At 37.8% G+C, this 27,979-nt stretch overlaps 1 protein-coding gene across 6 annotated transcripts in view; it reads right to left on the minus strand.

Annotated features, from left to right (window-relative positions):
- Positions 1-27,979, minus strand: part of LOC117408793 (band 4.1-like protein 4A) — an 82,986-nt gene that overhangs the window by 17,127 nt on the left and 37,880 nt on the right. For 4 of the 6 annotated variants that reach the window (XM_058991788.1, XM_058991810.1, XM_058991783.1 and 1 more), the window contains exons 3-11: positions 22,392-22,496; positions 13,964-14,015; positions 13,438-13,516; positions 13,057-13,154; positions 12,402-12,522; positions 8,420-8,507; positions 8,039-8,127; positions 7,889-7,952; positions 837-928 (exon numbers count right to left, since the gene is read on the minus strand). In XM_058991788.1, coding sequence (XP_058847771.1) covers positions 837-928; positions 7,889-7,952; positions 8,039-8,127; positions 8,420-8,507; positions 12,402-12,522; positions 13,057-13,154; positions 13,438-13,516; positions 13,964-14,015; positions 22,392-22,496 — 788 coding nt within the window. Of the gene's footprint in view, positions 1-836; positions 929-7,888; positions 7,953-8,038; positions 8,128-8,419; positions 8,508-12,401; positions 12,523-13,052; positions 13,155-13,437; positions 13,517-13,963; positions 14,016-22,391; positions 22,497-27,979 lie in introns of those variants that run through there. The other 2 variants (XM_058991791.1, XM_058991817.1) reach the window with 2 other exon arrangements.

Genomic DNA, 27,979 nt, shown 5'->3' on the forward strand with positions numbered 1-27,979 from the left:
GCCTTTCCTTTGTTCTAACACAATTCTAAAGGGCCTAAGGCAATCTGTCATCCTCGATAAAATACATGCATCAAAGGTTCTGAATGCTGCAAGGGATTTTATTTATTTTTTTCAAAACTGAGGAAAGCTAACCCATTATTTAGGTTTGGCTTTGAGCTCCGTTGTTTCTTTGCTCTTAATAATTTAGCTCTGTTCTGTACAGAGCTTTGTGGTGACTGGTTTATTAAAGACATTTGGCAGGTACAGTATTAGCCATTGTTATAATGGTACTGTGGAGGTAACATTTTTTTATATTTTGGCAAACTAATTGTAACACAAAGGCATGTACCTGTACACACTGGTAATATATTGCAGTACCATGGTACCCTTCTGTACCAGAGTTCTGCTGTATCAGGGCCACTGTGCACTGCTCAGTATTTCTTCCAAATGTTTGTGTTGCCATGGCTAGTCATCTAGTGGCGTGCTATATTCTCTGTTAAAGTTTCTCCAGGGTTGTACATTCCTATTATAATGGTACCTCAATGGAATTTTTGTTTATGCATCTTTAATGTAACTATGCACAGTAGCTTGTGAAAATGGCATGTGATTGTTGCAGGGTTATGCAATTGTGGCACAGCTTGAACTTATTAAGCCACGGTTGCAGCTGTTCCTCATGAATACATGGTTAGAATATTAGTATGCTTATGTGCAAAAAAAAAAAAAAAATTCCATAATTTAACAAAATAAACATCAGAAATTACACTTTATTCTCGTGAGCATTTTCAGTGCCAGTGGCATTTAAAATAACAGCTGGGATTAATTAAGTACTGTATGTTGTGAGATTCTGTTTTGCTTACCTAAAGAATGTGTGGTATTCTACACAGCATTTCCAGAGGTGTTTACAAGCCGTTTTATTTGGTGCTTCAAAAAAGAAAGATGTCTCATTGCACTGAAAAACACAAGCGTGGCATTTAAAAAGAGTTTGAGAAGTATGGTCTGGTTTCCACAGATTGTAAGCCATTGTCAAGGGCTAACAACCCTACCATATTCAGTGCTATGCCAAAGCTAGAAGCATTTTAATATTTCTGAAAGCATACTATTATTTTAAACTGTACCCTTCTAAAACATAGAGTATGCACAGTGAAAATGCTTGGGAGTACTGTGGTTATTCCTGGACTGAGGACTGCAGAATGTGTTGCTTATAGCCACCCTCATGAATCAAATAAGCACAGCACTCCATGTGTCAGCCATTCTGCCATTGAAAATGCAACATTAATCACTAAAAATGGAAAAGTCATTCCATGCTACATCTTTCAACACCTTTAGAATATTGGAAAGCATTATATTGTGCACTGTGTATAATCATCAAATATAAATGCATTTTTATTCCAGTTAAAATGTCTAATAGTTTACAATGATTTTGTTTAAATGTATTATATGAGAATATATATATATATATATATATTGTAATTATTTTCACTGTTCTTGTATCATTGAAAATATACTATGCATAAAGTGGTTTGGATCAAATTTAGATCAAGGGCAGCCACACAATTTAAGTCACAAATAAACATCCCGTTCAGACTTTCATATGAACTGTAAGGTAAAAACAAGTTAGCCATAAGCTTTTAAACCAAATGTCGCTAAATGTCTCCTGTTTAAAAGGTTATCTTTTCGCATATTTGTGACATGTACTTCAGAAAGTCATATTTTTGTAGCTTCATTCTGTGCTACTGTGAAAGCATTCTTGTGCAGCATCATCTACAGTAAATAACAGCTAAGGTGACATGGGATATATTCCTAGACTGCAGTGGATTTCTGCACGTTAATAAGCAATGAATATTTTCCTGAGAACATCCGGTTGATTCAAAAGACTTAAATCATCGGTTAAAAAAATAAATAAATAAATCTTCAATACTCTGTCCTCATCTAGCACGGCACATCAAAAATCACTGTAGCAAACTTAAGTCTTGGATTTGATATTAATTGCCTGCTTCGTAAATTAAATGACATGCCTTACTAAGCACTATTTATCTACAGACCCCTGAATCAGTCATTTCAATGTGGCACTTGTTCAATATTTCACATCCCTGTCTGAAGATAAAGCTATAGCTGCATACTCTTTTTTAATGAAAAATGCATTGGTTCAATGATCTGGAATACTTAAATATTCACTATTCATTTTTGAATATGTACTGCGAAATTAAAAAAAATACATCGTCAAGGATGCACCAGAGAAGGCATTACTCTTTTCCACAACAATCTGACATAGTTTTAGAAATATTTAAGGGTCTATTGAATTAATATGAATAACGGAGTAGTTATTGTCCCACAAAGTCAGTTTTTTTGGATCACTGAAGGTGAACTGCCATGTGGATGATTTCTAAGTGGTATACATCTTTAAACATTCATCCAGTCTATTGTCTTTGTGCTGTTCTGTGGAATATGAGTTTGCCTTTTATTTCATTATTGTCTTTGGTGTAGTGTCTGGAATCTACAGTATCAGACTATGCAATTAGCTCTGGATGTTTTTATTTTTAAACTAGAAGCACAGAATTGCTTCAGTCAATATACAGACTGTTCAGCAGTATTGTTTTTTTTTGGGAGGTTCACAACTCCCTGAAGACACAGCAGTCCTTGATGTCCCAGAAGGTGCAGTTATAACCTATCACCCCCTTCACCAAAAACACTGCTGAGTCTCTACATCTGCTCATCTGGTTAATTTACACAAATCCAAATTCGACTACACTAGCACATATAACTGAAATAAATGCAGAATGCTACAACTAAAAAAACAGCTCCAGTCCTGAAGATCAGGAATTGTGTTTGGACTACAGACTAAGATGGCACACTATAATGTTATTATGAAATAGATGCTGTCCCTTTAGCCTGCTGTAAATGTATTATAGCCAACATTGTAAATGATAGTTAATTACTTCTTTTTTTTTAATGGGATTACATTAAGTATGACCGGACAGATTGATTAAGGTGTGTCTGTGGTATAGATATCTTGTTTGTTTTTATCTCCCTCTGACTGAGTTAATGTAGCCCTTTAAAGCACAGTTTCAGGTCAGGTCAGAGTCATCAGGATAATTAAGAAAACCCAATAGAATGAAAGATTCTTGCAGCCTACAGCACTATGGCTTATGCCAGTGATCATGCAGCTAGCAATACATCTGACAAGATTTGATATTACATATGGTTCATGTTAAAATGTCCATGAAATGACTGTGTGTATGTGTGGTAGAAGCATACTCTCTTCAGTGTCCACCAGATCAATAGGTTATTAAACACAAACAGGATATTTCGCAGAAAAAAAAAGCTTGGTTCAGCCTTGCTTATCATACACCCCAACATGAATTGTGACAATCTGCAGTCCTCCCAGTTCTGTGCAAAACTGGATTCAACAAGTTGTGAGCACAACATTGTAGCTATGGTAGCACAGACGAGAGAAGAATGGGACGGGGGGTTGGGGGTAGGTAAATATATAAGAATGCTTGCTGTCCCCAATCTTTAGGTTTCATAGTTGCATGCAGGTACGTCAGCAAAAAGGTTACTTACTATAGTTTTTACTAACCTATTCTTGAGCTTGCTGCTAAAGAACTGTAACATACAACAAGAAAACTGTAATTTTTGTGAAGAGGTAGCATAATCTAAATCGGCTAAGGAAAGGATTTAAATTACCGCATTCGCTTGAGTAAAAGGTCGACCTTGTGAGGGCGAGATTCGGGTATAATTTTTTTATTTTTTATTTTGTCATTTGTTATTGAAACAGCTGGTAAGTTTAGTGAAACAGAAAACAAAAATTAACTAATTTTGATGCTTATTACAATACAGCACTTTTTTTTAAATGTATTTCAATGGAATGTGGGGGGTGGTGTGGTCTGGCTGTAATTCATTGAAACTGAGTCTGTGTTTTACGTGACAGCTCCTGGATGTAAACAAACCTGGGAGTTTTTTTTTTTTTTATATATAGACAATGTTACGGAAACATTTTCGCCAAATCTTGAGATGTTTGCGTTTTGATTTGAGAGAAATTAAAAGCATTTGCTCTGGCAATGAGGGCAACAAGGATTTGTCCACAACAATGTCAGTGGAGGTGCGCTGTTTCCACAGAAGCGCTCTGCTGCAGGGTCACGGTGTAACAATCAGCCCTTAGCCTATAGTCAACTATACACGTTCCCAGAAATTAGAACTAGATACTGTGCCAAATATAAGAATATCTAAAATATTTAAGTACAGAAGGATTGATTGACAGCGAAAAAAACACAAAACTTGCAATATTTGCTTAACACAAGAACAACTATTTGCACTCCAATGAAATCATGAAATCAAGCTTGCAAAAAAACAAACAAAACAAAAAACAAACAAACGTAGCACTTGCACTTGCACTTCAATGCAACAACCACAACAAACAATTAATTCGAATGAATATTAACTGGAAAGCGTACATTTAAACTTCATCCCCCATGAATTAATTGACCGTAAGGTTGCAATGTTCCGCTTGTTTAAAGCAATCGTCCAGTACAACAAAAACAAAAAAATACAAGACGTGGCTACAAGCTCAGTAGAAAAATATATGCGTATTTAAAAAATAATATCCAAGTTAGCCGTCCAGCAAGAAAAAATGATTAAACTGTAGCAATGAAATCTTCTGAGTTTTAGCGTCCAAATTAAATCTTCATGCTTCATTAGTTTGTAATCCACAAGGGAAAGATAGGCACAGCAATGCAGGTGCACAGCGGCAGTGCAGTGAACCAAAAAAGCATGTTCTGTGAAACAGAACGAGTCCGTTCTCGCTGAACTAAGTTAACCTGATCTTAACCACTTTCTTTCTTTTCAAGCGTCAATACAAACTATTGATAAAGAAAAATAACAAACAAGCAGCAGTGAGCAAGCCTCTGAATACATGCCTGCACAGGGCTCCCCTGAGTCCAAAAACCTGTGCTACACATCCTCCCCCTTAAGTGCGCAGCACTGATTGGCCGTTACATGGCCACCTCCCCCCAAAACACAACCACCCACCCTCAAGTCCATAGAGTCCCATCTTCTCCTGATCCTTCGGGTGGGCTTGAGAATGGGTTGGTCCCTCCGGCGCTTCAGGGCAGAGACAGCGACACGGTGACGAGGGACCCAAACAGGGTGACAGGGTGACAGGGGCGACAGGTGTGCAGGCCGGTGAGCTGGCGGGAGCAGCAACAGGAAGAGGCTCGAGGCTTGTTCCTGGTGCAGTGAACTGAGCCGCCAGGGGGAGCACAGCAACAGGCATGGGGAGCCCAAGCGACGTCTGTCCACTGCGACACGACGTCTGCGGCTTCAGGGGAAGTGAAGCAGGGGGCCAGACAAGGGACTGTGCCTGATGGTGCTCTGGCCTGGTCTCTAGGTCCAGTGGCTGGCGGTCCGGGCACTCTGGCAGGGGTTCAGGGACCACACTGACCTGCGCCGGACACGCTCTCTGGGGTGGTGGCCAGGGCTGAGATGGAGGCACCTTCATCACCTCCTCCCCCTTTTCTGGTGCTTCTTCCTCCGAGGCTGCAGACAGCGGTTAATTCAAAGTAATACGGTATTTATATATATATATATATATATATATATATATATGTGTGTGTGTGTGTGTGTGTGTGTGTAGAATCTTGGTGTATTTCAGGAGACTGGAGCTGGGGCTCCTCGCTTGTGTCATCCCACTAAAATACCTGTCAGTCACCCTATTTAAACTGTCCTAATTCTTGTCTTGCTTTGTCTTAAAACAAAAAACTTTGTTTTCAATCTGTTCAAAATCACTACTCACCCGAGGCAGTTTTCGTTTTCATCTGACTCAGATGAAGATTTTTTCTCTCCTTCTGGCTGTCTTCCTTCAACAAATAATCCACCGAAAAAAAGTTTTCACCACAAATCAAAAATCTCCCTCCTCAGCTTAAACCCACAGCCTTACTTGAGATCGCTCAATTCAGACATCTGGCTCCCTCAGCTCAACCTTTCCCTCTACCCATTCCTCCACTCAGTTAACTGGTTTTCAACAAAATTCATACATTTGCAATCTTCTGTCTTCAGCTCATTTCTAAAGCTGGTCTTCCTCCCCAATTGTATTCTCCCTTTCATTCCATATAGGTTCAGCAACATCAGCAGACAAAGTTAAAATCAACCAGTCCTTAATTAAAATAATGTGGCGTTGGTCTTCCTCTGCAGTGGAATCATACGTTTGCTCTTCTCTCCTTGATATTATTTCCGCTCAACAAAGTATTGCTAGCATGCCTGGTGGGGGCCACGTCTCTGCCAGGACCACCAGAGGTTTCCTCCCACAAAAAACGGGGGGGGGGGGGGGGGGGGGGGGGGTCCTCTCCGCCAAGCGGTTAGATTAGTTTTAATAATAATAAAAAAAAAAAAATTGAATGAATCACTAGCTCACTTCCCAACCTTAGAGGCCGACAACGTCGTCTCGCCCTCCGAGAGGAAGGTTCCCACTGGTCAGAGGGGACCCCCAGCCAAAAAGCTAACTTCATTTAATTTCCCATTCTCCTGCTTAAATTTATTCATTTGCACCCAATCTCCCCCTTCGGAGAGCAACGCTTGCTCCCAACTTTCGAGCTAGTCATTGACTCAACTTATCGAAGGTGGCTCTTGCAGCTGTGTGGACCCCTGGCCCTCTTTATGTGTTTATTTCTTTATTCTCTTTTCCAGCGCTTTTGTTCTCCCTGCACCGAGTGTGACCTCTCTCAATTAGACGTCTCAGTAAGCCAGGGAGACCTTAGTTTGTCCTCCATCATACCTTAGTTTCACCTTGGGGGAAGTTCCTCGCTTCCCGGCCTTGGAGGTCGATCAGTTCGGCTTCACCTCAGCAAGGGCGGTTCTCCAAGTAGTCAAGGGGAGACCCCTATTCTGTTGCTAAAGTCACAAGCACTTTATCTAGTAGTCCCTTTACGGAGGCCTGGCTCCTGCCTTATGAAATATATATTAAAATTGCGTTGTTTACAAATATGTTCAAATCATCTACCTCTTAACAACTGATCAATCATTTCTCAGCTTTCAGACCTAGTTCAGTACAAACTAGGAAGCATCGGCAAACACCATAACCATATACTGTAGTGTTTAGTAAACATTTTTTAACCAAATAGTGTGTGCAATGCTTTCTTCACACAGACTATTGTGGGATTTTTGTTTATCTTACTCCCACAGTAATTCATTTGATATCAAACTACATCAGCGGATAGGATTAGTTCATTTGTGAGTAAGGTGCACTTGCTGATTTTTCTCTTCTTTGAATGTGTACAACCCAAATTCTCCCTGGCTATCACATCAAAGTCTATTTTGAAGTCGCTATTAGATAAGTGCAAGCTGTACAAGGCTTGTGCTGGTTTATATGGAACCACAAGCCATATAACTGAATCACATCATAACCATATATGGGTTTGCTGATTACAGGCTAATGTGTACTATTCTCATATAATAGGTAACAATACCCTACCAAATGTTTTTGGAACTGTCTAATTTCCAAAGGTGTCTCTGGAGACAGCAACAGCTCAAGTTTACACAAAATCAAGGTGTTAATAACCTGGATAAGAGGTTCAGAAGAAGCTGAAGAGTGAAGGAGTGCATTGTTTTATTGTTTCTTGTTTTCTTTTATTAAAATATTATTTTTAGCGCAGCAATTATCAGAAACACAAGTGGTTTCAACAAGAATTGTTCGCATGACATATAAAAATACAAATCTCCACTCTGTTTTTCTTTAAGTGCTCCCTTACTCTTTGAAAATAAAAATACTACATTTCAATTGTAGCATAGCTCATTTTCCTCATAGTTGCTGAATGGATTTCCATGTAGTCTATAGTATTGATATTTTCACACTATTTAGAACATTATTCATTCAGGAATTTACATTCCAACATGTTTTAAAGAAAAATATAAATCTTACATCTTTTCCTAGCACCCGGAGTTCAAACTGCGTTTCCTTGAAATGAACCTTTGTAATTCTTGGCCTGAAATTAAAAAAAAATACAATTCATATGAAAAATAAAATCAAGCCAAAAGGTATTTGAATAGTACTGCAAATAAATACACTCACCAGAAATACTTTCCGACTTGATTTTTATTCTTGTACACAACAACTCCGATGGGCGTTAACCCTAAAAAATATTCTGACTGGTTTTCTCCCTGGAATGTAAACATTAATCAATGAAAGTCTTTATTTAGCAGGTACTTTTAGATGATATATATTTACTTAAAACTTTCAACTCAACATCAGTGTTTTAATTACTGTCCAGAATTCTCTACAGGTAAACAAAACCATCAATTCTGAATGACGGAAACTGCTACTCATGTAACTAGCCTAATTGCTAGGATTCTTCAGTCATGTATAGACACATTCCTTTTTGCATTTATTGACATTTTCCTGTATGGTTTTGCTGTTAACTTCAAATAATATTTCCACAATGGAATGGCTTACAAATACAGGGTGGAGGTCCACTCCATACATATCCAGTGTTTTAGCGACTCCTAAATAATGAGCCTCAGCCTCTGCAGGAACTTGACCTCTGGAAAAAAAAAAAGGTTTTAATCTATTTGCAGTTCACTGGCTTTTCAAAACTGTTAATTTTTAACTCTACAAGGAATAAACCCACACACAGACATACAGCGGGTCCCCATAATCTTGGACTGCATTCATGTGTAGGTGTCTATCAGTTTATCAGATCATACCCAGATGCAATCTGAAAGATGTACAGGAGACTGGGAGTCTATGATAAAAGTTTGGAGAAAAGCAATTATCGTGCTCACTTTGTAGAGTGTGATCGATTGACCGACAGACAGACATACTCAGACCTCAAGGGTGCTCATTGCAAACGAGGAGTACCAACTGTTACTATGCTATCATTAACATCATGCACATTGTATAGAGAACCTATAAACCTATTACTGAGGTGAATGCATAAATCAAAGTTCTTTAACAGATACAGATATTATAACAATAAAAACACAAAGCAGTAAAAATTAAAGGAAACTGCGGTTTATTTATTTGTATACAGTCAAACCAGATTACTTATAAAGGACTATCTAGTGACCACTCAAAAGAATCCCTGTTAAACACATTTGCCATGTAAAGCTAGCTATTAAGAACACCTGTCGACAAAGACCACTTTCAGATTGTCCAATGAGTGGTCCAAAGGTGGTTCGACTTTGTCAGTACAAAAAATATTACGTGTGGATGCCTCATATTTGCCTTTTTTGATTTTAAACAAAAACCTAGAATTAGATTCCAAAGTGCCGGAGTCAGTGAAAAAGCTCTGATAATGGCATTAAACACTCAGTAATAATGCAAATGTTGATAGGAGGCATACAAATATATCACTGCAGACCTGATCCATTTATTTGACTGGAAATTGCTACCATATAAAAAAAATAAATAAATAACTGCAAAGTTTAACAATAATAAAGAGTCCTGCGTGACCATCTCATTCATTGTTCCAGCAGCCATTCCAGTAAAGGAAGTCAACTTCACTTGTACTACTGGTTTTTATATAATTATATGGGTATCACATTTGTTTGGGATAGCTACGCTTTATTATTTTCAAGCTAATCTTCTTAATCCCAAGCTCTTGGCATTTCATTTTATAATATATTAGCAAAATAACTATGAGTATCTAAGCAATTATTTGTTAACACAAAGAAATCCTTAACCAAGCTTGAACAAATGTTTACACAAACCACAAGTATGCATTTGCTTTGGTTATTATTACACACAGCATATTCAACGGCTTGAAAAAAAATGCCAATTAATTAATTTGGGACTGCTATTAGCTTTCTTGATATTTTATATACTTATTTAGATTTATTTTACGCATTGTTGTGGTTTGTAACAAGGATAATCTGCTGTGAACACAATCCGTCATTTCCGTCTATTATAAGCTGTCACCCTGCATATTACATTTCAGAAAACTCCACTGAAAAATCTTCCAGTGCCAAGTGTGTAAACCCTAAACAGCTTTCGGAAGTCATTTGTCTTCAGCTATGTGGAAAGTAATTCCTTATATCTAAAATGTACATAGAAAGTAACAGTTTTCAAGCATTTTTAGAATTAATATAAAACAATAAAACGACAAAGAAGTTATTTATGTCAATACCCAGGAACTTGGGGGATTGAGTCAAACAAAATTAACCTTTTAATCAGTTCTTGACATCAGCTCTAGATTGGATGGCTAAGTACAAAGTGGAAAATGTCACCTTAACATGAGAAATGGCACGCCTGCTTCTAACATCATCAGAAATTGGCAAGGCTAAAGCGGCCCCTGAGAAAACTAGTGCAGCTTCCACAAGGGCTCTGTTCATCTCTGCTGAATCTCAGGTTGCGTACCAAGCACTACAGAATTCTGAGATCTGAGTTCAAGAAACCTGAGCGCAAGGAAAGTAACAAGTAATAATCACATTACCCTCTTAAAAGTTTATTATGGTAAAAGCATTGCAAAGTGTACTAAACTATTCTAATTTATCGTCAAGCGCGGTAATGCGCAAAGAGTACAAGCATGATCAAACTGTAAGAGTACCTTGCAAAATCACAGCTGTGTTCTTCTACTTGAGAGTGGATTATGTGAAACAAAAACTGGGGGGGGACTTCATTTAAGGCAAATAGCCCAATTTAATGAAAATGCCATATGCATTTGTCAAAGTCAAATGTCAATTAAGAGTTAAATGAAAATATATAAAGAGAGTATAATTATAGAAAGTGAGATCAAAGAATCACTAAGTTTGATATATCAACAAACTGGGACTGCTGTCCTTCAGATGAGACACAAATAAGGCCCACTCTTGTCAAACAGCCCAGGTCCATATACATTTGCTATATAAACTGACTGCAAAAACTATTTTATTCTATTTTAAAAATAAGATGCATACTTAGTGTAATCCTACACTGCTTGAAAGATGTGGGAACCACAGGTTCAATATGGGGTAACTAAACAACTCCCTTAAAAAAACCCTATTCTGTAAGTAGGCCACCTTTCTGCTTTGCAGAGGTATACAGCCCCCGGCTAGAAGATGTTCCTGCAAAGTGGCCTGCATAGACTGTTCTACAAAACAGACAAGTGAAGGTTTTTGCAAAGTTGAAAATACACGTTAGCAGTAAATGATTTGGCTGTACAGCTTTTTTTTTAAGAATAATTAACCAGCACAACTGTTAACCTACTTTTGCTTTTTCGATTTTCAACACAGTATAAATCTATGTTATTGTTTTTGTTTTTGCAGTTTGCCGGCTGATGCATCATACCTGGTTACTCCAGAGTGGTCTGTTATAACATAATGAGCATTCTGTATCCACAAATACGAAAGTGATTATTGATAATTTGAGACAATGGAGAAACCACAAACAAACAGGGCCATGCAGAATCCCTCACTGTCTCGGAATTTCGGTTAATCACTTGGCTAGAGTGTATGCGGTAATACCAGCACAACAGAGGCCATTCATACCAGTCTTGTCACCCTGCCACTAATCTATTTTTTCAAAATACTTTTTTTTAACATGCCAAACAGGTGAGAAGGGTGAGCACAGGTCACCATTGTATTTCTTTGACAGGGTCTTTCAATAGTATAAAATGAACAGCTTGAATTACACTTGGATCCTGGTTTTAGCTTAAGGGTTCAAAGGCTGCTATATTATTATGAACATGTCTAGTATCCTTTGGTACTGGAATCACATTACTCCCAGTAATAGTTGAAAAAAAAAAGACAAATTCAGTTTCTGTCGTTTTAAAGACCATATTAACAAGTCCAATGAAAACCTTTAGAAAAGGTATCTTATCTGTAAAGGGGTGTCCTTAAAATGTGGCACTGTTCCTGTTGATACAGCTCGTTTTTACCTGACTTCTTGTCCATAATGAGTGACCTTTCAGAAGTTATAATGCTGCAGACGTCTTTGTCCCTTACTAGTCACCAGTCGCTTCTTTATTTATCTACATAATTTGGTAACCGTGACAAAACCTATTGAGCATCATAACCCATTGTACATAATAACTAACTTGCATTAACCTATCAGCAGTCTTCTGGAAAGTTTCCCATTTAAAAAAAGTATCTATACAAAAATGCATGTATATGCTAAGCTATAGTGATCTGGCAATTGAAGACTATAAACAAAAGCAACTTTCATAATTGATTATATATTTATTTTAGCTTTATTACAAAATACAGCTAAAGATTAAAATGCTTTGCCCTAGGGCTCTTCTGTAGATCTGGCAGTTGAAGACTATAAGCAAAAGCCACTTTCATAACAACTGATTATATAAACAATTTAGCTTTATTACAAAATATATCTAAAGATTAAAAAGCACAGATGTTTGACTGGATTCACATGGCATCTTAAATATCCAATACTTTTACTTCGATTACAAATGTGGTTGAGATTAAAAGCCAGTTAAGACCTTTACATGTCAAATATGCCTTACGTTACAGTTTTGTGAATCCGTTCAATTGCTTCCTCAAGCTCCTCTTTCTGATCTGGGACAAAGCGATATTCTGACACATAGCCTGCTGTGTGTTTATAGGGATCATAATCTCCAAGTTCAGCTGGTAAGAAGGATAAAGAAAAAACACATTAACATTATTGTCATTTCCCATGTGGTCAAACAGCAGGCTAAACTACACACACCATAAATTATATGGGTGTTTATTTAGATGGCAGTCCAGGAGTTTGTTTCAACCCATTCTTCTAATGACACCAACTAAGCTGTTGTAATCACAACCACATAAAACCGGGCTGGATTAATGCAGATCGGAGTCTAATATCACAAGCTGAGCTGACTAAATGATTTATGTTTGAAGTCTGCTTCTGAATTTGTATCTCAGGCATCCATACATGATAGTGTCATATGGGTGCTCAGCTTAGATAGTGGAACCCTTTCTTGTTCTCCTGTCATGTAAACATATCAGCCAATCACTAGGTATTTTACAACTAAAGGTATGCAGTATGCAAACTCTTACATATCTTTCACATAAGATTTGCATTTAATTCATAATGGACTGCATGATAAATCACAAGCAAACTAGCAGAGCAACTTCATCTTTCACAGGGTTTAATGTTATAATATAATATACACCTACACTGGATGGCATAAGCACCCAGTTGTGCCGCGATATTGAAAGGGCAGGGCAGACGGCCTTGAAGGACATCTTGTTTGACTTGCAGGAGAAACTGATACCTAGGAGAGAAAAAAAAATTCAATAATGGCAGATGGTTTGAATTTTTTTTAAATACACAATGCTGCTAAAAAAAAGAATCATACGCCACAGAGCAATATAACATTAGTATCCTGCTGGCTTCATACTTACCTTGAATATTTGATACAGTAACATTAATATATAAACACTAACAAGCCTAAAGAGACTGTGGAAACAACTATACAGATTACTTTTTAAAACACCAAAAGATTTTATAAAAATGAAATGAAAATGGTTGAATATAATATTGTATTAATACTTCACCTTGTAATTTCTTCTTTAAGCTTACAGGGGTCATCTGCATAAAATTTTACACCAAAGTACAGAGTATAGGGTGGTCCTGCTAAGAAAGAATAAAACATCTTGTTGACGCACACGTGACAACAATTACTGCTTCTACTGAGTAAATACTTGTACTGTACAATCCTTCTTGTTATTCAAATAATACATACTGGTAAATATATGTACCTAATAGTGCTGCAGCACATGTGATATTGCCATTTTTTTTTTTTTACAAAAATGGTAATTGCTTGAAAATTACTTGAAAGTACAGTTATTATTATTTTTCTGTCCCTCAGAATGATGGCAAACATCATGAAAATGGAAATGTAAAAAAACTATTACAATTACATTTGAAGCTACTTTAATATCATGTCTGAAATGAAGGGTGTATTATTATATTAATACACTGTATATGTTGTATACCTAAGTTATTAAAACCACAATTTGTAAGTTCTGCATAACCCACCAAGAATAAAGAGTTACAGACTAATGTTCAGAACAAACTTACTGTTTATTAACTCTTTGTGCTCAGCAAGGGTCTTTGCAGGGTCCAGCCAATACTGTACAAAAAGAAAAAACAATAAAAAAAACAGCAACCTTTAAAAACGACAGTATTTATATTTGATAATATTTTGGAAAACAGTGCCTTTTAAATCAGAAGGACTGCTTGCATACTGCAGATCAAAATTAAAAAGGCGTCATCAAATAATATGCTAATGTCAGACACAAGGTGCTGGAGATAAATGTTATGACATGTTAACATAAGCATAACAACCAAGTGAATCAATCTAATGGCTGTGGAATGGGGCTCATAAAGGACTTGCAGCAGCAATTAGAAAGCAGCAATGTTGAGCAGGTTACCACAAGTTCCAGGAGTTTAGTATTTGGATTCGGGTCCACCTAACAACCCAAAATTCAAGATTCCTGCCTCGGTTGCTGTTAGCACTAAACTCTGAAACCCCAGTAGTAAAAGATTTGTAGAGCCTGATTTATGTTTGCTTTGAATGGGATATATTCTGAAAATATGTCTTAAAACAACATGTGCAGATTCAAGCCAACTGTGTGTCTTTGGTTACTTCCAGATAGCAATTTGTAGAACTTTTTTTTTATCATTCTGTATTCAGATAAAGCATTAAAAGTCCACAGAAGGTATACAAACTCAAAAGATATGGCTCTGTCAAGCATGGACCAACACGGAAACGTGTTTTTATAGCACTAGCAATTTTATTTTTTATTTTTTGATAAAATGGTGCACATTTTCTCTGGATTAAAAGCCCATTCGCAATCGCAAGCCCCTCGCAAATAAAAAATTGGATTTCATAAAACTTTTGCAGAGCTGCGACATTGCCGATTTTCACCAGAAACCTGTGACAGCCAGACAGCAGCCGCACGTAGCAATTTTCATGGCGGATCCTGTTTTAGGACATACCATGGCGCTCATACTACTAGCTCGCTGTGGACCAAACTCAAGTGACAAAAATAGTGACAAGCGCCTCCTTCTCACTTCTAGATAAAAACTACCTAAAAGAAACTAGCTAGATCCCCAAATCAAGGAAATAAAAAGCACTTTCCTCAGTTTGTCTCGGCTACAGTTTATCACAGCAATAAAGCTTTGTTGCAGCAACCTTCTGCATGTTATTACCTGCCCCACAAGTTTAAATAATGAGGCTAAACACAGCTTGATTATCAGACATGCCCCCTAATAAAGACTAATACAAGTGTCAAGATAGCGAGTGTGCTTTGCTGGGTACATGAAACCCTTTTCAGCAAGGAAAGTAAACACAGATCCGTAAACTTTTTCTTTAAATACATCTACTGCACAGCTGAAGAAGGGCTTTCCTTACGTATGTATGTATAGAACTTCATGATTTAAACTTCTAGAAAACTTGCCGAATAGAACGGATGTGTGTTGACCAGCCATTTCAATAATTGTATTATTTTTTTTTCTTTAACAAAAAAAGCTTTCCTTTGCAGCCCTGCCACTGTGTATCTACCTAATCGGTCATTGTGCCTTAAAATTGATTACCGAGTTATTGATTTCACTCATCGCAGATCGCAGAAGAGTGATCGCAAGTGACGGCACTTACAAAGTGCTTTATGAAACGCACCCAGCGACGACCTCTGTGATGTCACAACCTGTGTGGCAGATTTATTAGGAACACCACTGTGTAGGGACAGTCCCCCTCATGCTGAATAGGTGTGTTTCTAATAAACCCAGTAGAAGAGAAGTACACACAGTACACTTTATGTTGTTAGTGCTGCTAGCAAGGAAATCTCCAGCCTGCTGATTAAGCAGCAGCATGCACCAGCGAGGTCTGGGAATCCGACTGCTTTATAAAATTAGAATCCTGGCTGGAAAGCAGGTATCTGTTGGCAAGGTTGAAATTATTTTTAACAGAACATCTACTAGCTGTAAAGAAGAAATCCTACAATCCAGACATATATGGGATAGAATCTTGAACCAAAATGTCATCTTGTTGTCAGAATGATCACCCGTGAGCAGCACAGGAACCAAGTGATCACCAAGCTTATAAAATAGGACAGCATGGCAAGAAACCTCTCGTGTTCTTAATTCAAATTCTTTCAGGCACATTAGGGCACATTAAATAAAACTAATGTATTCATCTTGACACCACTGTATTAAATAATTAACTAAAATGGTTCCCCGAAGGATCAGTAAGAAATAATTAAAAAAAAACTCTAAGAAATGTATGCTGAACTGGTAATACAGTATAGGCTTTAATGCCAGCTCTCTTTGACAGTTGATTGGTCCCAGTGGTGCCAATCACAAGTACAAATATACTTACCGCTAGCTATTAAAGAATAATTATATATACAGTATATATATGTATATATATATATATATATATATATATATATATATATATATATATATATATATATATATTTTAGCTCAAAGAGCCAGCTGCCCAACGTTTCGATATGTTGTACATATCTTTCTCAAGGGAGCCTGTGTTTGAATCAAAACATTGGAGGTATTTATAGGTTTTTGACGGCATGACAACTATTTGTTATTGTTTACATTCAAATCCATGATTTATTCTTACATATATATATATTTATTCTTATATTTATTCTTATATATATATATATATTTTGTCTAGTGTTTTGCTCCTGCCTAAAATTTGCAACACGTGTTCTGAAAGCAAATGCAAAACTGAAACTGTTAAGTTACAAATATATCAAGACACAACACAGTTGCAAGTATTAGCACTTAAATTCAATTTGTAACTAAAAGTACTGGTTATTAGGCAAAGCATTGCTAGAATTAGCAGTTTCCGTCATTTAACATCAATGTACGTCTTACAAATAAAACACTACAGCCAGGTGTTTTTAATACAGCTATATACTCGCCTTTCTAATACAGCTATTTCTTTTTTATGTTTACTGGTGTGACTCAATGTCAAACAGAGAAGGGTGGAGTGGACTATTTTCTTCAAATAGTTCTCTAAAGCCCTATAATTATATAGCAACAAAGAAGTAAATCTTGTAAAACTTTCTGTCACAGACATCCTTTACATCAGTCCTGAGGAAGCAGGATTAACACGGAGGGTAGTAATATTTATAAATGTAAGACTACCGTGAGAATACTTTCATTTGCTATTACTATCTGTGAGGCTTGTTTGCCTCTAGGGGGGCCTGCTTGCAGAACTCTTTCTATTTAGTAAACATAAAAACAAATTTTTAGTACAATTTCTTCTTTTTTTTTCTGATGAAGACAGGTATCACATTTTTTTTAATTCCAGATTTCACCTGCAGGGAGAATATGAAAGTTGACAAGAAAGACCTTCTACATTTCACTTAATGACTTGCACTGACAAAGGGTTGACTTAAAAACACTTTTTTTGCAGGAATGTTTTGTAGCTTGCAAAACTGAAACAAGACAAAGGCTGACACAACCGTGTCAAGGTGGCCTGGTGCAGGAGGCATGTCTTTAACATCTGATTACCTGCAGGGAAATAATCATGTTACTGTATTAGCAGGAGTTGTCATGGAGCTACACTGGCCATGTAGAAAAAACAGGGTCAATATGATACAGCGCTGTTTCAGTGTGACAAGAGAGGAACGGTCAAAAGCAGCAATTCAGGTTTTTTTTATGTATATTTTTTTGTCATTTCAATTAGAAACCTCTCTGTGTTTTAGATATTTTATTTATAAAAAATGATATACTGTGCTTCCCCTTTATAAGGCGGCTCTTTATACTGCGGAACAGGTTATAAGTCGGTACGGTCATGGCTCCCATTTACCCCGTAATGCCATTACACTAACACTAGTATTTTTGTTATAAGGCTGAACACAAACTGCACAGTCTCTTAACTATGGCTCCCGACTACAGCGTTATAAAGGGGGAGCACTGTACTCATTTATTATTATTTATTTCTTAGCAGACGCCCTTACCCAGGGCGACTTACAGTTGTAAACAAAAACAAAATTATTGCGTATGTGCATGACACACATTGACCGTTTCTCCTCCAATCCACGGTTGTCACATCGCTTCCCGTCTGGGGCGATGATTTGGTGTACCGTGGCTTCGACCCTTTCTAGATGGCCAACTTCCACCTTTCCCTGGAATGAATTGTCAGACCATTCAGTCCGGGGCACACTGTTCCCTTTACACAGCGTCCTCACAGATCGGGAGGGAGATTTATAACCAAGATTCATTCTTTCTCTGTCACTCAGATATACTAAATATACAATTGTACAGATATAGTAGCCTGATATAATACTGGAGCCTTATGAATATAAAACTTATCTTCTTAAAAATATACAGTCCGGGACTGAATTAGCATGCATTTGAGATGGTAAACTGTCTTTTGAAGCACAAATATTAACATGCACAAGTGTAAAAAGGCTTTGATAAATCTCAAGTGAAAATGAGGCCCTCTATTATGCCACAGAGGCTAGTCGAATACTTGAAAAAAACTCCTCAAGTGCCTTGTTTTTAAATGGAAGGCTTTAGCATTCAGTGCTACAGTACCTATTGCATAAAGATGAAGTTCTGCAGCAGATCCAAACATTGATCACTGTACTTGTTTATAATAAAAGAAAGCCTTACTGGATCAAATGGAATGCACAGAACTCATCAAAACTGGCTAAAGAAAGAAAAGGCTAATCAAAACCATTACGGTTTTTTTTAACCCCGACTAAATATAGAAAACAAGATTAAGAGAAAATTCTGCATGACAAATAATAAAAAAAGTGAAGTCGATTTTTAAACCACATCATATTTGTACTAATTAAATTACTCAGGCGTGTGTAATTCAGTGAATACTAATATTATGCTAATATCATTTAACTGGGTCTGACTTGACAAACAGAGAATACACTTCAGTTAAACAATTTGCAGGCTGTGTAACATATTGATGGGATATGGTATAAATGATTGCATTCTCACAATATTATGGTACAGACTGCCTGACAAAAAGGGTTCATGTGTCAAGCTTTTAATAAAGTCAAATAAATAGATGCGCTTATCTAATCAAAGTGTCATATGTGCAGAGATTCAGAGACTCACCAACCATGCAGCTGTCATATTGCACATTATATTACATTAACTAAAGACTGCCATGCAGAAATGAAACCCTGCCCCAGCGATAATCAGATTGACTTCATCTAGAATATATAATTTAATCCATTACTTGTCCCGTTTCTCCAACTTTTCCTCACCTGTAGGTGAAAAATCGTACTCTTAAAAAGTGTATCTGGAGTAATTTCAGTGGTACAGGAGATTGCACAAAATGACCAAAGTTCTCTGGTTATATTATATTAAATCAAGAGGTTGTTATTGTAGCGTACCACAGGGTACCACCTACAGTATAATGTTTACAGTCATGGATATGGTCAGTGTGGCTGTAGCAAGTTGATAATTGGGAGGGCCCTGTTTTATGTCCTATCATTGGGTTCTTTGCCTATCCCTTAAAGGCTGAGCATGGGTGATTTTTAGAGGTGTGGTGTGTGTGATTGGGATGGGATCACATACGTCACCAGAGATTTAGATGGGCAGGTTTTAACAAATACTGTAGGATGGAGATCAGGTGACATTAGAGGTGCACATATATCGATGACTGTTGCGCCCATTCGGGCCCGCTAATAATTAAGGAGAGCAAGCTGTTCAACCACCTGTTTAGGCTAAAAATAAACAATAATGTGTGTCTCACCCTGTCTAAAACCAGTCTGTGTGTGTTTTCTTAAAAACCTCCAGAACCCAACAGACACATCTTTTGACTGTCAAAGATCACTTACTTCACTACCTAGAGCCAAGCCAAATATAGCCTGACAAATAATGTTCATCAAGAAGCAGCCCTCAATCTCTCTCACCCAGGCTGTCTGACATAATATAGACTTATTAGACGGATGTACAGATTTAGATCAATACCTGTATCTTAGAGGTTAGCAAGGCAAGAAAGCAAGGAACTATTTTTTAAAAAAATACAATATGAACTCTAGTCTTTCTGATTTATTATGCTGCTTGTTTTGCTTTTTTAATAATACAAAAATGTTCCAGTTCACGATTGAATGACTTGTTCAGTCTGACTGGTGGGACTAAAAACTGAAATGAGAATGGGAAAAAAACCCAGAATGAAATATAAAGTTATATTTTAAATAAATACAGTGAGAGTTAAACATATCTCTGCTGACTTGGGTTGGCAGAGCTGTTCCTTCAGCTCTACAGCAGATTTCTCATTCTCTGCGTGCCCTGTGACCCAACCCAGTCCCCACTTGCAGTTCTTTATCTCTCAGTAATGTGTATTAAATTGCCCCCCTTTGTCTAGGATGACCTCCTGCTGCTTGGCTCTTTGCTGAGAGTGGGATATTGAACAGCAAAAGGGTCTCTAACCCACAATAGGGAGCCAACCATTTTCAGATCATATTAAAGTTAAGCTATGTTTAGAGTTTTAAAAACAATGCACTTCTGCTGAATGGGTAGTCTAGACTAATGGTAGTGTTTATCATGTACTCCCCGTTTTGTAAGTCTGTATATTGTTTTCCATAAAAGGCTGTTTCAAAACATCTGACTACATACACTGTGTAAAAAATAATAATAGCTGTTGAGCATGTACCCCTAATATAATCTGGGTTATGAGAAATAAATGTGGAGCCGTATACTTTTGCGATGAAATCATTATCAAAATAAAAAAAAAACAAAAAAAACAATGTGGCTCAAACTGTTGAGCCTGTGTCACTTAAAGTTAAATGGTTCACAATTTAATTGCGTGCAGACTGTGATCAGGATCACATGCAAAGGGTAGAGAAGGTCAAGTGGTGCTTGAGTCAATATAACACGTGTCATTTGAAGGTTTTGTTTGGCAAATGAGTTTGCAGATCAAACAGATAACTAATTATACATCAGCTGTTGCTCACACCAAAACCTCTGCAAACTGAACTAGGTGCATAATTTTACTCTGATAATTTGCAGATTTTGTAATGTTTGTTTGATGAATTTAAGGCAGGTGAAGAATTAAGGTCTTCCCTAGCCTTGAGTCTACAATGTAAAATGAGTTTAGTAATCATATAAAATGGACTTGAGTATTGTACAATACACAGGGGGCTGAAGTAGTGCTGGGACAAACATGGAGTTTGCATGTGTGGATACTCTTTCAAAATGTAAACGAATATTCAAGTATTAACATTTGTAATTACCATAGTTGGAAAACAAAAGTATAATTAATAATATATTACAGTAAAAGAAAATCTCTGAGGGGACTAATAAACCTCATTTAGAAAGGCATGAAACACTTTTCGATACAGAAGAATGTATGTTATTTATTTCACATGTCACTGATGCTTCGGCTTCCTTTGTATGACATCTGTTTTATACAGTCATTTATAAATTGTGTTATATGTACAAATACATTTTAAGCAATGTTTATTTAAATATCTAAATATTTGTAGTCTAGGCTGAAGTGTATCTTCAGAACAGGTTTGAAATTGAACTACGGAGTAAATATTTTGATCAATCTGGCCCAAGCTGCTTAAATGTGTGTTTTACAATCTCCCATCTGTGGGCCACAAACTTGCACTGGAAGGACTACCCTTTAACGAGGATCACTGCATTTTTCTGAGGCTGTAACCTTTGAGGAATAATCACACGTGTATTGCGTGCCTAACTATTATTATAAAAGCCTTGTTAAAAAAAAAAACACACACTTGAAACAGAAAGCTAGCGATAAATCCATTTTAATTAAATGTATTGTAGAGTCCATGAGCGTAACCTTAATTGAGTTCCCCGCTGGGCATTAAGAGCCAGATGTATTAGGAACTATGTGCACAGGTTGATTAGGACCCAGAGGTTTACCTTTGCAAGACTAATTGAGTAGCAGAGCAACTCTGAAAAATTGACTTACCTGCTTATCACCTGTACACACATTAGCTTTAATTGGTTGGGATCTTATCTTTTGTTTTGGGTTGTCTTGGGTATGATATTGGATGGCAATGCTTGTGTAACACATTTTAACTTTAAGAAAAGAGAACAAGAAGTATTATTTGCACATCTATGTTGTAATGTTACAGTGATGTCCTGGAACAATGGATTTCCACGGCAGTCACAGGGGTAATATCCACCAGTAATGTTGAAGCTGCCAACCGTTAAGAAATCCTGTGCTTTCACAGCTCTGCACTCTGTCTGACCTTTGAGTTTTCCTGGAGGCGAAGGTAATAAGTCTTCTCCCAACACTTTAGTGTCACACCTTGCACAGCGCATCTAAATGCTGTGCAATCTTGCTTAGCGAATTCTGAGTCAGGCTTATGGAAGTCATTCAATTGCTTCTGCTGTTTAACAAAAGCTAGGTGTTATTCAGACCCCATTAAAGTGCAAGTATATAATGAAAACCTAAAGCAATGTACACATTTTAATTGCCTACATTTAAATATGAATGAGAAAGCAATTGTGCATCTATCCATTTTCATTCACCTACCGTCTGATGACTCCTGTCACAAAAACGCAGTCCAAAGTAATCTGTCTCCACCAGGTTTACATGACTGAATACGTAGTCCAGGACAACCGACCCCTTCGTTGACTTCTGTGGGAAAGAATTTAAAGAGTTCCTTTAGAAACATACCACGGCTTTGTTTGCTGTGTGTGGTGCCAATAAACAGCACACTCAGCTTTGTTGAGAAAGGGATTCAGATCTATTAGACTTGCTGTGTCCTCTCTGGATTCACGTTGTTCTCTCCATTCTAAAATGTACAGAATATATCCATAAACATGTTGCTTTGTCAGCACAATGTACAGTATGCCAATGGTAAACCTCTTGCTGGCCATTTATCATGTGTCCAAAATGACTTTTCTTCAACTATTTTCAATATTTCATCCATGAAAGGGTTAAATGGTTGAAATACCTAAGAATGGAAATGTGTCTTGTGATGTGCACTCCTGTCCCCAATAAACTTGGGAAATGCTACCTTGACTCATTTCCATTCATCCTCAAATATCCAACTGACAAAAAAAAGCATAATTAAATGTAACCTTTGTCCAGATGACAAACTCACAGGCCCTCCAAGTCTCAAAATGGTATCTGTATAAAGGGGGCTGTCTGTCTCAATGGATTCTGAGGGCAACTGAAGCCTTTTAACTCTACAACTCCAGGTTGTCTGCAGTCCAGGTTTAAAGTGACTGAAAAATATCAGTCCAGATTACTGGGGATATGCGTGAAGCAGGTTCTAGTGATCTTACCACAGTTCCATGTGGACTGCACGAAAACATCATAAAACTGTACTAAATGGTATTTGTTGGCTGTCATTCAAAGAATTCAAGGATTAGATGGGCTCAGGGACTGAATTGATTGTATCGTTTGTGGGTGGTCCTGACAGCGCAGGTCTGAGACACATTGTCAGGGTAAAGTGGGGAAACTGCACATATTCAGTACCCATAATTATTTTACTGCTGGCTGCACCTCTTTGTTGCAGATGGATCTATGAAGTCAGGACCCCATAAACAGGCAGTCAATGTGCCTCGTATTATTTTGTAAGTTTTCTTTTCTAAGACCCCATTCACACTTGTAATTTAAGGAGGCCCAGGGCCGCCTTTTCTCATATGTGAACGCTCCAAAAAAGCAGGGCCGGCCTAGATTTAGGCCAGTGTTTCGATGTGGCCCAGGGCCTGCAATCCAGTACTAGGGCCAGTCTTTACATATATATGAACGCAAAGCAGACTTAGGGTCGCCTTTTCGCATCACAATAGTAATAACAGTTTGTTTTGTATAAAATGATTCCAGGTGTAACCGGTTATTGAATAATGAATTATTATCTAATGTCATGTCTTTCCTTAGGAGAAAGCAGTAGTATTAGGTGGTCAGTCGGGACCTTGTCTTGTGAATGTCAGTCATTGAATGTATTATTATTATTTGTTTATTTAGCAGACACCTTTATCCAAGGCAACTTACAGAGACTAGGGTGTGTGAACTATATATCAGCTGCACAGTCACTTACAATTACGTCTCACCCGAAAGATGGAGCACAAGGAGGTTAAGTGACTTGCTCAGGGTCACACAATGAGTCAGTGGCTGAGGTGGGATTTGAACCAGGGACCTCCTTGTTACAAGCCCTTTTCTTTAACCACTGGACCGCACAGCCTGTTAGTCATTTGCAATCGGAGTGAAGTATCCATTATGAAAATAAATATTTATACCAGAGAACACCAGCAAGTTGCTGTTTCCTGCGTTCTAAATACCTCAGTGTTCTTGAGAGAATAATGTGATTGTGGGTGGGGGTAAGCTTGGATCGTCACCCTGTTACACACCATAGCATTAAGTGAAAATAATCAATAATATATCAGGTTTTATATATATATATATATATATATATATATATATATATATATATATATATATATATATATATATATATATATCTCATACAATTGCTACTGTGCTGCATTGAAAAAAAAAATTAGATATATTTTATACTTATATATATATATATATATATATATATATATATATATATATATATATATATATATATATATATATATGAAACATCTGCTACAAATCAAGTACCGGCATTATTGTATATCTCGGTAGCTCTTCCATTCTGAGTGCAGGCTATCGTTCCATTTAAAAAGAAAAGCAATTGGCCACATTTTATGCGCAAAGGTGCCTTAAACTGCAAATGTGAACAGGGTTGCAGACCTAAACATGCGGTGGCCCTGAGGCGGCCCACGGCCAGCACAGTAGTGTGAACGGGGTCTAAGTCAACCTTCTCTAGGAATTTAACCCATGACCTAATCTAAAGGCACTCATGCTTATCCTTATCCTACTATTTAATCTGTTTCAGAAACATCAATAAACAAAAAAATGCATCATACACAGTGAGCAGCAGACCCTAAAGTGGACATCCCACACCTCACAGAAATGATCTGGCATTTGAAAAAAATTGTCACACTTTTTTGGTATGCCTGTTAAAAGGCTCTTTTCATTCAAATTGTACTGTGTGTAACTATGGAAATAGAGCACTTGAAAAGCTAAAATGTTATTCAAGTTTTATTTTTTTATTCTGAGAGCAAGAGCCAAATGACACTCACTTCTAGTTGTGCTTGAAAAAACAATAACACAATGAGCTGGTATTTCCTATTGTGCAAACCTTGTAAGAAAGCCATAAAAAAATACAACCTCACTGAGCACTACCACAGGTCACTGGCTGCAGGTCATGCAGCTGTCAGTAGGAATAACAAGAATTCATGGAAAAATGACGGGCTTCATGGGATCGGAAAGTTGTCTGGGTACTGTATGCTGATCATCATACGTAGATTGCTTTGATTTCCAAATGCCCCATTTAGAACGCGCTGATCCAAGTCATTTTCTGCAGCTTTGAAGTAGTTTCAGTCAACCATGAACATTTGATATTCTTAACGTGGTAAAAAAAACTGAAAACTGAAAAGTGTTGATAAGACTGTTATTAATTAATTTGAGGTGTTCTTGAAAAACAGGTGTCACATAATGTGGTACTTTCATTAAAGAGATTGCAAAGGAGGGGATATATATATACATACATACTGTATATATATATATATATATATATATATATATATATATATATATATACACACACATACACACACAGTGGTTTGCAGAAGTATTCACCACCTACCAATAATGTCACATTTTGTTGAATTACAAGTAATTTTTTCAAACTAATTTTTTTTTATTCAAAGCTAGTGGTTAAATTGAATAATGTTATATGAGGAGGAGGTTAAATGTCAGCAAAACCTGCAAAGAAAATGTACAAAATGAAATGTACTGGTTGCATAAGTATTCAGCCCCTTAAGTCAGTACTTGGTAGAAGCACCTTTTGTAGTAATTACTGCTATGAGTCTTTTTGGACAGGTCTCTACTAGCTTTGCACAGTAGGATGGTGAAATTTTTGCCCATTCTTTATGGGAAAATTGCTCCAGTTCTTTTTTTTTTTTAATTTTAGTAGTTGCCAATTATTTTTTTGTTGTTTTCTCCCCTATTTAATAGTGTCCAATTATTTTCGTTTAGCTCAGCTCAACGCTACCACCCCCATGCTGACTCAGGAGCGGCGAAGACGACCACACGCTGTCCTCCGAAGCGTGTGCCGTCAGCCGACCGCTTTTTTTCACACCGCAGACTCACCATGCAGCCACCCAGAGCTACAGCGTCGGAGGACAACGCAGTCCGGGGCAGCTTACAGGCAAGCCCGCAGGTGCCCGGCCAGACTACAGGGGTCGCTGGTGCACGGTGAGCCGAGGACACCCTGGCCGACCTAACCCTCCCTCCCCCCGGGAGGCGCTCGGCCAACTGTGCGCCGCCCCCTGGGAGCTCCCATCCTCGGTCGGCAAAGGAATAGCCTAGACTCAAACCGATGATGCCCAGACTATAGGGCGCATCCTGCACACTACACGAGTGCTTTTACTGGATGCGCCACTAGGGAGCCTCGATAGGGGATCGTCGATGGACTACAATATTCAAGTCTCGCCATAAATTTTTCGACTGGATTCAAGTCAGGACTTTGACTGGGCCACTCAAGAACATGAATTCTCTTCTTGTTCAACCACTCCAGTGTGGCTTTGGCTTTGTGCTTTGGGTCCTGCTGAAATGTGAATTTCCTCCCCAGTTTCAGAGTCTTGGCTGACTCAAACAGGTTTTCCTCAAGCATTCGCCTGTACTTTGCACCATCCATTCTCCCCTCTATCCTGACAAGCTTCCCAGTCCCTGTTGAAGAGAAACATCTCCATAATATGATGCTGCCACCACCATGCTTGACAGTTGGGATGGTGTTGACTGGGTGATGTGCAGTGTTGGGCTTGTGCCAGACGTAACGCTTGGAATTTAGACCGAAAAGTTCAATTTTTGTCTTGTCTGACCACAAAACCTTTTTCCACATGTCTGCAGTATCATCTACATGCTTTTTCGCAAACTCCATACGTGCTTTAAGATGAGGCTTTTTGAGTAATGGCTTCTTTCTTGCCACTCGTCCATACAGGCCAGCTTTGTGTAGGGACCGGCTTATTGTTGATGTGTGAACACTGACTCCCATCTCAGACACAGAACTTTGCAGATCTCTCAAGGTCATTGTTGGCTTCAGAGTGACATCCCAAACCAGTTTCCTGCTTGCCCGGCTGCTCAGTTTGGGAGGGCGACCTGATCTGCGTAGTGTCCAGGTGGTATGATGCATCTTCCACTTCTTAATGATGGACTTCACTGTGCTGAGGGATAATCAGCGCCTTTGAAATGTTCTTGTACCCTTCTCCTGCTCTGTGCCTCTCTACCACTTTATCCCTGACTTGTTTCGAAAGCTCCTTGGTCTTCATGGTTGCTTTGTTGGAGCACTATGTGAGTTGCAGCTTCAAAGTCTTTATATACCTGAGGGAAATTATCTACAAGTTAAACCACTCTGAGTACACACAGGCTGCAACCATTTCACAAATGTTATGACCTTTCAAACAAATCATTTGCACCTGAGCTGATTTAAGGCTGCAGTAGCAAAGGGATTGAATACTTATGCAACTGAGATTAATCTGTTTTTCTCTGTAAATCTTACTTATTTATATTTTATATGCATTTTTTAACTTTTTAACTAAAGTCTAATTTGAAAGCATCATGGAGTATGCTCAGGTGCCAACAAAATGTGAAAACTTTGCAGGGGGGTGAATACTTCTGCAAACCACTGTGTGTGTATATATATATATATATATATATATATATATATATATATATATATATATATATATATATATATATATATATTGTAAGACAACAGGGAGGGGTGTTAAAATCCTCCCTGTGTAGGATATGTGCGTAGTCACCTTTTTTGTTAGTTTGCTTTATTGTTTATAAACACAGCGGTAACCTAACTCACCCGCAGGACGGCTAAGCTGCCAAACAACAAAATGCACTCTTCTTTGCACTTACATATTCACGACTGCTTGGAAGCAGAGCACCCCTCCTGCCTCCTTCTCCTCAGCAGCCCTGAACAAACTGTCTGTTCTCTTTTTATACCCTGCACCTGGCTCTAATTTAATAATAAGCACCAGGTGCAGGGG

The sequence above is a fragment of the Acipenser ruthenus genome, chromosome 2, assembly GCF_902713425.1.
Source record: "Acipenser ruthenus chromosome 2, fAciRut3.2 maternal haplotype, whole genome shotgun sequence".
NCBI lineage: Eukaryota > Metazoa > Chordata > Actinopteri > Acipenseriformes > Acipenseridae > Acipenser > Acipenser ruthenus.